General features: G+C 32.4%; 1 protein-coding gene across 2 annotated transcripts in view; it reads left to right on the forward strand.

Moving 5' to 3' along the window:
• The window catches only part of LOC106466519 (protein sickie-like), a 104416-nt gene that overhangs the window by 58653 nt on the left and 29820 nt on the right, over positions 1-15943 (forward strand). For both annotated transcript variants that reach the window (XM_022394996.1, XM_022395004.1), the window contains exons 10-11: positions 211-263; positions 979-1077. In XM_022394996.1, the coding sequence (XP_022250704.1) occupies positions 211-263; positions 979-1077 (152 nt within the window). The remainder of the gene's footprint in view (positions 1-210; positions 264-978; positions 1078-15943) is intronic.

A 15943-nucleotide genomic window follows, 5' to 3' on the forward strand; every position in this document is an offset into this window, starting at 1 on the left:
ACATAAGAGCTATCTGTGCTCTGCCCACCACGGGTATCGAAACCCGGATTCTAGCGTTGTAAGTCTGCAGACATACCGCTGTGCCACTGGGGGGCATGTAATCGAAATTAGCTTCTATATTAAATGTGATGACAAAAGATATCTAGCATTCGTAGTTCTACATTTTTGCACAAATTGTTCAGTTACCTAAACATTATTTTTATATTTCAGTGCATGGATCATCGTTGTCTGTTGTTTCCTCTTCCTCAAACATGTTTACAGCAGTGAGTTTACTTGTATGAATTTTTATTATAGCTATTATAGCTACAAAACAAATTAGCACAGGGCTGATTTTGGTCTAATATTTGTTAGAATCTCTCTAGTTTTCAATACTTAGATTTAATATGAATTAAAACTTTTAATGTTGAGAAAAGATTCCAAAAGGATTTTTTTCAAATTTAAGACAACTATATGATATCGATACATAAAAGATGATGAAAATACCATATATATATGTTCTTCACAGAAATAATATAATGTTGAATAAAACAAATTTGCCAAAGTAGATAATTGTTTTTTAAACATCAACATTTATGTACAAAAACAGTAATATTTCATCTGCTATGCAGTATCTATTTGAAATATCAACTTAATAATTAATTTTTTTGTTAAGCATGATGTTTCCCTTGTTAATTCCTATAATACAGCCAAATAAGAAATATACTGACTGTCTAAGTGTTTTATTTTAATAATATTTAAATACTGCTTTTTAACCATACTATCTATAAGTTAACAACATGAAATTTTATTATTTTATGAATAATAATTGCTTGATTTTCTTTTATGCCACTTCATATTGTAATTAAAACTTTGACATTTTTACACAAAAATGAATGATTTATCAATTTATCAAAATTTAAGTCATATCTTATCGTTTCAATTTTATAAGGAAATATATTCTAAACATATTTTTTATATTATGCAAATTTTACTTTTTAGACTGAGGACAAACAGTCTCAAGAAATTAAGAAGCTAAAAAGAGAGTTAGAACAAGCTAATGAGAAAGTAACTACTCTTACATCACAGCTCACAACTAATGTAAGTAGTACGTTATTTCCTACATAGGCACAGTTTTTCAGAGCTGATATAACACAAATATTAGCTTCAACACTGTCTCCTGAAGTTGCATTAAGGTAATAAAATCGTTAAAGAAATACTCATCCAACTCTTAAATTCTTTTCTTATCTTCTACAGGCAAAAGTGTTTTTTTTTTAGAAGTTTGTATATAACTGTAGGAGAGCATATTTCCTGTAATTTTCAGTCAAGCTGACTTAAAACTTTAATGAGAAGTATAATTGCAACCCAAGAAAAAAATTTTACTATTCATGAAAATGTATTAAATTCAGACTAATAAATTTACAATATCAAATACTGTGTTCAAAAAGCAATAACGTATCAAATGAAATACTGTTTTCACTTTGGTATACCCATCTTATTGTCTTATTTGTTTGTTTAGAACAAATTATTGTATGTTTGTAGAAGTAATACATAGACAAACAGTTATAATTTTGATTTATACCTTACAGACTTTGATACATGTGTATATCTTGCTGAAATTAAATTAAATGAAGGCTGCTAAGATATAGATTTTTAATAATTATTCTCTAACTACAAGTACAATACACTGGCGTTTCTAGAAACTTGTAGAAGTGAATAATAGAAGAATGTTTTGTTTTGTATAAGATATCTTACAGATTAGTAAAGTAATAATATTATTAGATATCAATAGTTACCTAACAATACGAACTGTTTATGTAAAAACATAGTTACCTCATTTTAGAAACATTTTCCTCACAAAATCCAATAAAAAGAGAGAATAAAAGAATATTTTTAGAGTAACATAAAAAATTTGGCAATCTTCGCCTTGTCCAGAGGATTGGCTTTTATAATACCCATTGAATTATAATGGAAATCTTCTTAAATAAATCTTGCTTACGTTTCAGTATCTTTTTACATAGACTTAATATTTTGGCAGATTATTCTCTTATTGTTATTAAGTAAATTGTAGAATTAAAATAAACCACATCCTAAAATTTCTGTAGAAAAGTGCTTACCTAAGTAAATCAGAGAGGGGGGGTGTCTGGTACTTCCCATTTAAGATTTTTATATAATACATTTTACTTTACAGGCAAGAAGTAATTCCTATATTTCTCAAAGGGAAATTGTACAAAAGTCACCTATGTGTACTAGAACACATTTAATTCCTATAGAAGAATTCCCAATACTTTAAAGGGCTAAGAGAAATTCTCTGGTTTCCTTTTAGGACTTGAATAAAACTCTATAGAACCCACTTACTTTACAAGGACTAAAGTAATTCCTGTGTTTCACCTTGAATGATTTCAATAGAATCCAATTACTTTATAAGAACTAAAGTAATTCCTGTGTTTCTCCTCATATGAGTTCTATAGAACCCACTTACTTTATAAGAACTTAAGTAATTTCTGTGTTTCTCCTCATATGATTTCTCTAGAACCCACTTTCTTTATAAGAACTAAAGTAATTCCTGTGTTTCACCTTGTATGATTTCTATAGAACCCACTTATTCTATAAGACCAAAAATAACTGCTACATTTCACCTTAGGATTTTAATAAGACTCCATACTTTACAAGACCAGAAGTAATTCTTATATTTTTCCCTTTAGAATCTCTATAGAACACTCCTTTTTTTTACAAAACTAGAAGTAATCCCTAAATTATCCTTTTATGATCATTATTAGAACTACCTCTTACTATACCAAACCAGAAGTATTTGCTACAATTTTACTAATATTCCTTTAAGAGAATGTTCTATTCTTAAATGAAAGGTAATGGTTGTAGCTTCCTCAGGATTGTAATCAATATTATCCTCAGAGAAAATCTCTATAAATCACTGTTAACATTACTGAGAATGTTATTGATATTGTTATTCTGTAATATGTCTATATAAATTGTTGTTATAAGTGTATTACAGGTAAATGCTTGAATGAGTGTTGTTCTGCAATACGAGAGAAGGAAAATTTGTATAAAACATTTTCTAGTTTTCATTTAGAAATATCAATGTATTCTTTGTTATCTTTTATCCAAGATGTAAATGTTCCAGTTCTCTTGGATAATTTTATGTAAATCATTGTTTACTCTACTGAGAATGTAATGCTATTACTCTCTTTCTATTGAGTACTGTTGGTCTTACTATATACCAATAGCAACTACTGCATTTTTATAGTTTGCTATATTCTTTTGAAAGAATCGTGTTAAATTTACTGATTTGAAAGTAATTTCTATACTTTTTTAACATAATGTTTTTTACATGTGCTATCCTGAGCAGCAGTAAATATTGTAGTTATTTTATAGAATTTCCACAGAACAATGTTTGCCTTGCCAGTCCTTAATCCATAAGTAATTGCTGTAGGAAATTACAATAGAATTTTGAATGTTATGTGTGATCAGTATGTGGCAAGAGATTACTGCCATAATTCAGGAACATAGAATTTTGTTAGAGCACTCTAGTGAATAACATCTGGCAGGAATGTAAATCTTACATTAATCCATTTGAAAAGAATTAAAATTAGTTTCCTCTAGATGTGCTTTATTTAATGTTTCCAAAACTGCAGCTTCCACGATGAAGTATAACAAGAATCCAGGAGACCCCCTCCCCCCAAATATATATAGTAACCAGTGTGTATATATACACACACACTGGCTAAAAAAACACTTTCAGAAAAAAAGAAGGGGTAGTGACTTACTAAAAATTATAACACTAACGTCTCAGATATTCTTTGGTTTAAAACCTCTAATTTATTTATGTATTCTATAAAATTTAAAGACATTTCCGTATATAAGTAAACACTATCATATTTAAACTGTTATGCAATTTATCCATTCCTGTTCTTTTTTTTTAATTATATTTGGAGCACACTCATGAACTCTGAGCAATCACAAAGATAAAATGTTTGTTCTGTCCTAACGCAGATCAACGGGACAGATATCGTTACAACGCGCATTTTTTAATTAAAGCTTTTGTACATAGACAAATATAGGCCATTATTATAATGCTTGTTTACGTAGAAGTTTTGATTATCTTGCTTTATAAAAGTGCTTCCTATAACTGACGCCCCTTAGCTCCTCGCGGCTCAGTAATAATCTTGGTAGGTTATAACGCTGAAATCTTGGGTAACTTATAATTGACTTTCATGCCAGTTCTTGTTATCGAAATCTGCTAGTATTGAACAGCTTTTATTTTCAGCTGTAGATACTTACCTTAACATCGTTTAATCATTGCAGTCCTTTAAAAGTCATATTGTGTTAATGTTATGTCATCAAAATTAGATGTTATTTTATTTTAGCTTGATAATATTATAAAAACTTAAATCAGTTACAAATGTGCCAGACTTGCCGATCCAATGCTCACCTCCCGTTAACACCAGAAAAAAAAATCATGCTCTACAGTTGGGAAGCGTGTGTGTGTTGTAAGGGTGATGGTTAAATTACAAAAGTAGCAAAAGAGTTGACGGTAGATTCTGTCGACTAGCTGCTTTTCCCGTAATCGATCAATTCAAAATTAGAACAGCTAGTGAAGATTGCCTTTTAACAGCTATGCCCGATTTTCGAAAACAAACAATTCAAGCTTTTCCTTTTAAGGATTAAACAAAAGTTCGAAGTTCATCTCAGGAACACAGATGATGTTCTCCATTTTTTCAGATAACTCTAAGTTTTGTCGTTAAAGTTCCGGAATACGGATATATAATTTGAAACCCAGATAAAATGTCAATCTCTGGTCAAAGGTCAACCTACAGCAAAGAGTAATTTCTCTGATACCATGGAGAATCTTTACTTATGTTTTTTTTTCTTAATTCATATTAAGTTATGTAAAGCGTTACTCGTAAAAAAATATTTTTTATGGAAAAATTCTGTGTAAAAAAAATTATTATACATGTTCAGTTCTATACGATTTGCTTCAGGTGGCTCATGGCAAATCAGAGAGCTTATAATGTTAAACATTGAGTTTTAGTACCTGTAGTTGACACAGCACAGAAAGCCAATTGTATAACTTTGTGCTTAATACCAATCAGGTGATATTATTCTTTTCACAGGAATACTTTTGATTGAATTGAACCATAAGAAAGAATTTAAAAGTTATTTCACTCAATTATCTGAAGATTCATGTTTCTTTGCATGGATTGCATCTTACATTTCCACATACTGATATTACCACAAAGGTTAACATATCTAAGGTTTCAACTTTTATTTGTAAAAAATCTTCCAGTCCTTTGTGTTTGTATGATATTACCACAAAGGTTAACATATCTAAGGTTTCAACTTTTATTTGTAAATACAAACACGAAGGACTGGAAGATTTTTCATCCTTTGTGCGAAATAAGAATTTTGTATTCTCAGCTTCCTCAGAAATACACGCTGTATCATTCCGATAGTTCATACAACATGTCAAACCATATCATTACTTAGTATAATTATTAGTTTCTGGACCAGGTATGGCCTAATAGCCAATATGTCGGACTGTGTGTCCGAAAGTCCTAGGTTGGAACATGCAATATTCCACTGATCATGCTCAGTACCTTTATCTGTGTCAATCAATACCACTATTTGGCTATAACTAGCCGTTTAAGCGGCGACGGCGGCTGTTAGCTGATTGTCCTCTCCCTCTGGTCAGCAGTTCAAAATTAGGAACTGCTATTTTTGAACCTTGGATCCCCTAATTTGGTCGTTAAGCCAAATTTAATTATCAATAGAACATAGCTAAACTTTGTGTCGATTCCAGCTTGTGTGGGACATAATGATTATTATATTAGGCTGAAAGAAGGGAATATACGTATTTCTGTTTATGTATTTTGGAGACCTTCTTATTAAATAGGTTATTGAAACTCTAACATACTTAATTGTCTGTCAGTGAGTTTCTGTATGGAGACACAGCTTATAAAGTCTTTTTTATAACCAACTGTACAATTGCACACACACACACACTAGTTCACTAACCACAAAGTGAACTGTTGTGTATTAAAAGTAAATAGAACCTGGGTTTGTACCCTCGGGGGTCTTCGTGCCCTTTTAAATATATATATCATTCTTTTAGAGCGTGACATTCCTGCATAACGTTACATGCACAAGAAGATATGTGTAACAGATAATTGGGTTACAGATTTGGGCAAACTTGCTTACCTTTGTTAAAAACTTTAAAAATTAAATAGTAGTCAGATCTATGTTTCAAGAAAATAATTTCATTGTTAAAAATTGTATTCCTTTTCTAGTAATGACATAGGATTTACTAATTATTTAAACTTTAGCTGTACCGATAAATCTTTATTGCTATATTACTATGAGTTATTAAAAAAGAAAAACACACTAAGTGAATAACAGTAAAGCATATTGCTCGTATATATTGTTTAGTTTGTACATTTACTATATTAATGAACATGTTCTATGATGTAATAACGTAAGTAAGCGAAACGTCTTAGATGCAGGTTTTTCAAACACTCTTCGTTACAACTAAATAGTAATGGTACCATAAGTGCACGATTTGTGGCATGGTGGCATAATGCAGATAGAGATTGTTTTAAAGTTATTTACATATACAGTTAAATGGTGCCATAATTATACAATTTGTGATGTTGCAATACAGTTTAATACAGTGAGGCTACGGTAAAAAGCGCACTCTTCCATAACATACGCCGATATTTGAAAAAAAAATGCAAATTCAAATCAATCAAATTAATCCACTACACACTTTAAACTGTTTTGTTCCTTAAAGTAAAATTTTCTTTCAAAGTTAACTCTATTTTTCTTTCTCCGATATCTTTCAGGTTTTTTTTTTGGGGGGGGGGGACATTTAGTCTTTGTTAACCAATAAAAGAATTAGTCTGCTTTAATATGAGAAAATGGTTTAAATCGTCTATCGTTTTAAACCTGCAGGTTTGGAGGTTTAGAAATTAAGCTCGGCCCTTACCAACATACACTTTTATTAGATAATCATCAAATTTGTTAATGGCTTTAAAGAGTGGTTTTTTTTTTTTGTATTGTTTCATTAACGAGTTTTTGTTTATGATTTTTATTTATTTTTGTCATTATTTCAAGTGTATTAGGCTACTTGCTTGGATAAAATGACAGAAAAGTTCAATGTTTGTACACCATTCATGTTAGGCGAGAAATGTTTATAAACAGTAAGGGTCAGGACTGATCATGATCTGGTGATTAGTGTACCAGACTGTAGACCAACAGGTCCAAGGTTAGAGATGGAAAAAGCGTCCCGACAGCTGGAGAATGCTAATCGACTAAGTGTGGTTTTATAGGTGGCGAGTTCTGTTGACTGTTTTCCCTCTATGTGATCAGCAGCTGTAAACGTGGGATGGCTATGCCTAAACCTTGCGGTATTTCATCTGGCCGTTCAGCCCATGTGTCGCACAAAGTGCCATTCATATTAAAAATACCATAAAGGAAAAAAAACAATAATTGGAATAATTTTATAACATATAGCCCGTTTAATAATGTTTTCTATAAGAAAAAAAAGTGGTCATTTTAATGTCAAACAGTTGACAGTAGTTATAATCGATTAAATTTCGATGTTAATTAATAAAACAATTGACAATTGTTGTTGTTTGAATGTGGAAAAACAGATTGATGATTGGCTTTCAGAATAAGAAACCAAGCTCATAAATCAGTGACATGTTACAACTTCATGTTTATCATTAGTTGTTGTCCATTAGTGAAAGTCAGTTAATTTCGTAATACACATATAAAACTTTGGCACTTTCAAATACACACACATATATACATATATATATTGTATCGCGCCCATATACACTTTCCTGAAACCAAAATCCTCAGAAATCCAATACAGTGATTACATCAACTTAATTGAGTTGATTAAGAAAAACATTATTCACTTACAAGCATAGAAGAAAGTTTAACCACCGCTAAGAGCTGTAATTTTAGGTATAGCAATTGTTATCAAGAGAAGTAAACTCTACATTGCTAACTAAACATTTTCCGTGCACTTCATCTCTTTGAGCTTGTATTCAAAAACTCTAATCTATTTAGAAGAAAGTTTAACCACCGCTAAGAGCTGTAATTTTAGGTATAGCATTTGTTATCAAGAGAAGTAAACTCTACATTGCTAACTAAACATTTTCCGTGCACTTCGTCTCTTTGAGCTTGTATTCAAAAACTCTAACCTATTTTTGAAAATCCATAGTACTGTTAACTAGCAAGGAATTTCTTATAACCACGGTCTTGATTTTCTCCTGGGTTTGTAAACCATGTAATAACATTCGAGAAAAAAATGGGTTCTTGCGTTTCCATCAACGTATACTCCGTACATAGACAAAAGCGGTTTTTTTCTCTCTCTCTCGGGTTTTGGCACATTTGATACCCCCTAGGTTAAAACTACGGTGGCATTATGGGATAGCGACTTGGAAACCTGCCCGATTCTCATTTAAGTTCAGAGCCCTAGCAAATGGAAAGGTCGGTTGGTTTAAGATCCGTGCTAGCGCTGTGTTGTTTGAACGACCCCGCTGTGCAGAGAAAAGTCCACGTAGTGGTAGTTCCACTCGCTTGTGCAAATTTCATTTGGGTTTATATGCTGGATTAGGTAACTAACAAACTGAACACCTTAAGTTTGGTATGCTTAAGATAAATGGATGTAGTGCAGTAGAAATAAGCCTAATCTCCATGTGAGATGTGCTCGCGTTTAGGAACCTCTTAAAGTTGTTTTGTTTTTTCGTCTTCCTTTTCTCTTAGCGTAAAGCTATTAACAAGTGAAACTTACCTAAAAAGAACGTTAACCGATGTTTTCAAACTAAAGTATAAATTTCCAGCATCTAGTCAGGTTCTAGATTATTCATTCTCTTTTTCTCTGTGTGTATATGTGTGTGTGGTGGGGGGGGGAGGCAATTTTACATCTGGCTAAACTTACTACAGCTGCTACGAGTAGTAAATAGTAAAGATTGAGAACAACTTAATGGGGGACTATGCTTCTTTCTCTCTAATTGTTCTTCTCTAAATATCAAACAGCCGGCCTGAAATGATATCATTCGTCTGTGGAGGACGTAACGTGTGAAAAATAGCCACTTCTCTCTCTTTGTGCACTGTTGTATGGATCTTCAGAACTATTGGGGTTACAAAAGAACATGCTTTGTGTAAATTTGGTTATATGTCTACTAAACGTCCACTCAACGAATATTGTTCAGATAACCAGATGTTTTTGGCAGTTTAATAGTTTATTAGAAAAGAAAAAAAACTCAGCTGTTTTAAAACGTGAGTTGAACCAGTTGATTCCAGAAGGCTGAGTATATTTTATTATAAAATAACAACCCCTCTGCCTATTAACTAGTAAGTAAACTATCTCTGGAATACGGTTGTTCACTAGCTGCAGTTTCGTCTAATACCATTTTGCTACAAAGTAATCTCTGCATAATTAAAAATCGCTAAACTAATACTGTAGATTAACTTGAAAATGGCACCTTATTTTCTGCACTGTTTACCACTTAAATGTTTTTTATATACAAGTGGTGTAATTTTTTATCCTTTTGAAATTTATTGCTTGTGAGAGTTGTGTCATCAGTTCTGCTTAGCGTTTGAACTAACTTGCAAGTGAAATGGTTTGATAACTCTTGAGCAACTATAAAAAGTAATCAAGCCACTCTTAAATCCAAAATTTTTTTTTTTACTTGGAATCGGTTTGGTGCCTTTGTTTTTGCAATTTTTCTTATTATCAGAAAATTTGATGAAAAACAAAATGTTGGTGTCCATTAATACCTGGATACTGTCTTTCTGTAATCCATGTTCAACACAACACAGTATATTTCTATGATCAATAGCCCAGTGCTGACTCATTTGAGAAGGCTGTGATTTAAGTACCTACCCCAGGATAAAAGAATGAACAACTCAACCACAGACATCTGCGTTTTCTCACATGGTAAAAGCACAAGAAGCCCGCTCTTCTTGATGCTACAGCATAACCCTTAAATAGGGTAGCGAATTTGTTTCTAGTTCTGAAACTGTTTCATTAAGTTTCTAATTGCAAGTAACTGCCCTGTGTTTGATTTTGTGATAAAAACAAAAATTAGCGATACTTTTAACGTTTCTACTGCATTTTACTACATTCGAGACGATCATATACTGCAAACGCGGATTAAGGCTTACCATCATGTCAGACTTTTGGCATAGTTTTACGTTACCACGTGCGTTTAGGAAGTTTAAAGTATACAATGGTAAAAAGGTAGAAGATATTAATTGTATTCCTGAGCCTCCAAGTCCAGCTCTACCACGTGCAGAGCCTATTTTGTACACAGGAGCTCGCCCAGGAACGAACTATTATGGTCTTAGCAGTTTGGAAGATTTTTGTCCATCTAAACGTCACAGTGCCTTTCCAGATTTTTACGGAGGCTTAGCCACTTACGCTCCATTTGACTCTCACTCGGATTATGAGAGTGCAGCCAGTGAAAGTGTCGACCATTCAGAAGAAAATATTTCCCTTGCAGGAAGTACATTGACCAGCTCTTCTTCAATTGAACCTCACGAGATTTACGTCGAAACACCAAATTGCACCGGAAACGATACTGAGCGCACTGAAGAAGCAAAATCGGCCTCTTGTTCGTCTGAAACTTTTATTGATATTCAGTGCTGTTGTAAAAGTGAATGTCAAACCAACAGTCATTCAATTTATCGGTTAAATCTCCATTGTTGTCACCAGATGGAACCACTGTGGGAAACTGGCATTTCTAACACAGTGCTACGACAGCGTGATGAAATGAAAAGATGTGACAGAAAATTACGCCATCGATCATGTCCAGTTTTTCAGGTTGGTCGAGACTTCTGTATATACAAGCTAGAATGAAGTCATAAGCAGCAGTTTATAATTTGAGCTTTATTTCGTTAAGTTGCAGCCTTTCTGTTTCATAAGCTAAGCCTACTATTTAATGAAGTTAGTGCAGCATACATGTTGCTGCTTATTTTATAAAAATCGAGAAACTACATTTCTCTAACTATGTTTAACTAATATGTTCTACAATAAATATAAAATGCAGAGAAAAAAAAAGTATCAAAAACAAAATGTTCTAACGTACATTTAAAATGGAGTTTAAAATAACACTTTGAGTTCTTTTTATTACGATATAAAATTCATCCAAAATTAAATTATTATTATTTTTAATGTATAGTTTCTGCCAGATTCTGTGCTTGTTTGTTTTTGTTTTTTTTCTCTCCTTTTGTTTCTTCCTGATAATTCCTTTAATTCGGTAATTGTTTTTGTACCTAATTCTACACATGCACCAATGGGTTAATTGCTTAACTTAATTCTTTTTTACTCTAACTTTACTTTTTAGTCGAGGCATAGCAGCTCATAGAATGTGTTACAACAGTATTACGACTGTTGAATGAATGAATGAAGAGTCTGTCCTCTGGAGGATTCAAAAAATGACACGTCATCAGGTTTCTGATTTCTTAATGTTGCTATTAATGATCTCCCAAGCATTACACTGAGAATTTAAACTACGACCGTTAGGGCTAAACGAGAGATGTGTATTTAGAAGTAGCCGGAAGAGGAAGACTATAAAAAAAAAAAACTACAGAAAACAACTTTTCCTTCCATTTTTAGTTTGTTTGTTATTCCAAGAAGTCAAAAAAAGAAACAAAGAAGTAACGAATTCCTATTCTTTCTTCTCTTGATATTATGAGGTTTAACTTATTTCTGCTTACAGGAGTATCTGGCGAAATATATTTAGTCACCAAATTTACAGCCTGATTGTAACCTAAACTTCTGATTATGAATTTAATGTTTATAAGCTAAACAGTATGTTATCTAAATAGTTCTGTTTAAAGCTATTTCGATACATTGTTTAAATACATTGATTTATCTGATAACCTGTAAGAACAATATTATTGGATCATATTTTAGAAGCTAAGCACTATATTATCTAAAAATGTTAAGATCGTGGTTAGGTGACAGACATTACCTTTTTAAATACATTGATTTATTAACCACCAAGTGAAATCTAAATATTAGCAGCGGCATAGTAGCTCATAGAATGGCTCCGAGATTTTTCCGAGTACAAACTTTTAGCTCATAGCTCCGTTGTCTCTTGACCGATTTGAGATATAATTACCGTTTTGGACTTGGAGATCAAACCTTTTCGATTGATGTATTTAACCACGTCCAAGGTCTCATAGATTAATTTACTTTAATCCTGCCTAAAAGAATTTCAATTTGAGAGTAGGCTGGTAAAGATCCTGATGAGTAATAGAATCGAATCTGGTATACGTGCGCCCCGCGCTTGGTATTGTTGACGCACAAAAATATAGTTAAAAAAAGGGGGGGGAGGTATTATAGATTAATTTACTCCAATCCTGACTAAAAGAATTTCAATTGCCGCGGCTATTGAAGATTTCCTCTTGTTTTTTAATTAATCAACAACATCTCTTCTATTTGTAAACCAGCTTTCGGACCAGCAATTTTTCAAACGTCATCCCAACGTTAATAGTCTTAATTATTTAACACTGACCTACGCGCCCATTCAACGCACGAGAAAGACAGGGATCCTGGGGTGACATGGGGGGAGGGGGCAGATCAGAAACATAATATGATACATGTGTTCTCTTCTTTTTTTCTCTAATTACTTTAATTTTAATTTCGCGCAAAGCTACACGAGGGCTAGCCGTCCCTAATTTAGCAGTGTAAGACTAGAGGGAAGGCAGCTAGTCATCACCACCCACCGCCAACTCTTGGGCGACTCTTCTACCAACGAATAGTGGGATTGACCGTCACATTATAACGAACCCGCGACCCTCCGATTGCGAGTCGAGCGCCCTAACCACCTGGCCATGCCGGGCCAGTGTTCTCTTCAGTTGTGTCGTTCAGACGTAATTTCATTTTTAGACAGCACTGTCTGTGATAGATATGAATGCGAGAAATCAATAAAGGACTAAATATATTTCAGCTTGAAAGTGGAAGATAAACTAGGATCTCACGTTTAGGTTGTCTAACTTTACTGACATGTACTATCATAACACAATTACGTAACAACAAACTAAAAAAGGTTCCAGGTAGTAATGTTCAAATCAAATATATATATATATATTGAGCCCTTTGCGCAATATTTTCAATCTTTCATCTTACGGAAAGTGAGACTTTGCAATAATATTCTGTCACAGAACCAAGGAAGTTTCAATAATCTGTAAATTTTAAATATTTAACACTTATCCTAATAAACTACCGAGTCATTAGCATTGACGTAACGAAATATCAGTGTTCTTATCATATAACATTGGAAACTTTCACAGTGCACGTGTCTGTATACTGATAAATTAAAGAACTCTATAGCCTAATTTTAAATAGTAATGATAATAAATTAATAGCTGTTGCTTTGCATATACCTCGGTTCGTGACTGATTAACTTTTTTTTTTATTTTAACTCGTGAAAATTTACATATATTTAGTTCAATAAGTTATTTATCCATACTTATAGATATTTCTTTGGCTGTGCTTTCAGCACTCTTTTTTTTAACAAAATCTTATGGACTGAGTTTAATTTTCTACTTTTAATGGAAAAAGATCAATTTTAACTTGCAATCTTTACGAACCCTATAGATTGAAAGAGTGATAATGGCGTGTTTTTATTCATTTGTGACATAGATCCACAATCTCTTGCAGAATAAAACACATAGGTATACCTAAACATCGCGGTTACATTTGTGAGTGGAAATGCAAAACAATGAAGAAATGATGACCATTAATATGGTTATTTCAGCTCATCGACTTTATAATTTTTATCTTAAATTAAATTATTTATTGTAATAATCCTGTTTGTGTGTGTGTGTGTATATATATATTATTTTTTCTGGCCGTTAAATTGACAGTTATCTATTCAACAAAAATGCAAGTAGAGTTTCAGAGGTCAATAATAAAGGCCTCGGTTTTTTACTCGTGTATTGTAACATAAACGACTGGACAGAAGTTTAATGACTCAGTTGTTTCTAATAAATTATTTATACACATACCATTTTTAAGCAGTGTGTACTGTCAGCTTTGTACGTGTGTGTGTGTGTGTGTGTGTAAAGAAAATATTTTTATACAGATTTTTAATATTTTGTAATCAAACTTACAGACTTGGCTAACAAACTATGATTTTTTTAAATCAGCTAATTCACTTACAAGTTTATATTAGTTGCATTGGAGACCTAGTGGGAGACCAGTCATCTCATAGCGTCTGGGCTATAACTTTACAGCCTTAGGTTCCTTTGAATTTAAAAATATATATATATTTTAAATCTGGGTCACCAAATGCTAAAGTGTTTTTTCTTTTTCTTTTTTTTCCTGTAATCAAAAATATCTTGCGGGCAAGTTAAAGCTACAGCTGATCGAACATACTCCTCTTGTAATAAACCAAACTCGTAATTAAAGAAGAAATAGTACAATGCCCTCTGTAAAATAACTGATCTATTTTTGCAACCTGGATAAAATGGCCTGATGATTAATAAAAACCACTGAGTGAAACACAAATTTCGCTAGATCTTTTTCCTTTGAACAGCTGGGGGGAAAGTGAAGAATGTGACGTAACTGAGAATAATACCTTTTATTTTATTTTTTTCAGTTAAGTGTTTATTGTTTCGTTTTAAATTTTGGCTGGTTGGTCAGGTGCTTTGCTGCTTATGAAATATATTAGATTTGGAACTTAGAGTATGTGTGTATAAATATATCTAGACACACACTTATTACATCTTTCATTTGTGCAATCACAGTCTGCAATTTTTAAAGGACTGCTACCTTATCCATTGTTGGCAATGAACAATGACTGCCAGACTAGTTCTGGAATATAATAGATCACAAGCAGCTAATCTTAGCTCTATAATTTTATATTAGGATTTATTTAATAAACTTTTTAGTTTAGAAACTTAAGGACTACTTGTGACTTTTTATTCGACCCTACTTTTACATAGTTTTTCGGCACCTTTGAACTTTATGGCAGGGGATCTCTGATTAAATTTAATGTTTTTTATCTTTACTTTCACTCTGCTCTGGCGAATGTATTGGCATATTAGGACAACTGCCTTATTAATTAATTGGTATGGTTGATACTGTCGACCTATTTTCAGTTGATAAATGCTTTGATCTCGTTTGTAACTGACATATGCAGTATCAATAATCAAAGAAATAACTATTATTTCACCATTTAATGCTGTGATATATTTATAAAATCTTGGAAACACTCTTATTGAACTTCTCAACAAATATTAGAGATAATACAAAGGCCTGTGGAGTGTTTAATATGCTACAAAAGCATTCCACTTTATCATAAAAGCTCATATTAAATAAGAGAGAAAACGCTCAGTTTCAATGAGTTTATTTTTAGCCTTTTATCTATGGTTTATCTACGTATATGTTTAAGTTCTGTATGAAAAACCAGAGAAAAGAAAGTTGAATTAACCTTGCAAATCCAAACATAAACAACACAGACTGTTAATCGAACATGTACGATCTTTTAGTTTATTTGGTTAAATTTGATTAACTATATAAATAATATCAACTTCCAATCAGAGTAAGCTATTTACCCTGGGCGAAACTGAAAAGCAACATGGCCACCAATATGGCAAATCAACTATACTATTTTTACGTATCTAAAAAGCTTAGAGATATTTTCGGCTGTGTGTTAAGCATATGGGGACGTAAAAAAGTGTCTTCGTTTCCTTGGTTTTTCTATTATTGTAAAGGCCCTTCCCTGAGTAGTGAAAGTTAAGTAATACATATGTCTATGCCTAGTGAGTAAAACGCGAGAATATTATAAGTCATTCACGTTTTCGAACTTTTGTATTTATAAACTGATTACGTAGCATGTTAGTAGATTGATTCAGTAGTTGGCGTAATACCTTTAAAGTCAAAATCACAAATAATATTCAACGTTAAACTGGTACACAATTAAAA

Source organism: Limulus polyphemus, unplaced genomic scaffold (assembly GCF_000517525.1).
Source record: "Limulus polyphemus unplaced genomic scaffold, Limulus_polyphemus-2.1.2 Scaffold74, whole genome shotgun sequence".
Lineage (NCBI taxonomy): Eukaryota > Metazoa > Arthropoda > Merostomata > Xiphosura > Limulidae > Limulus > Limulus polyphemus.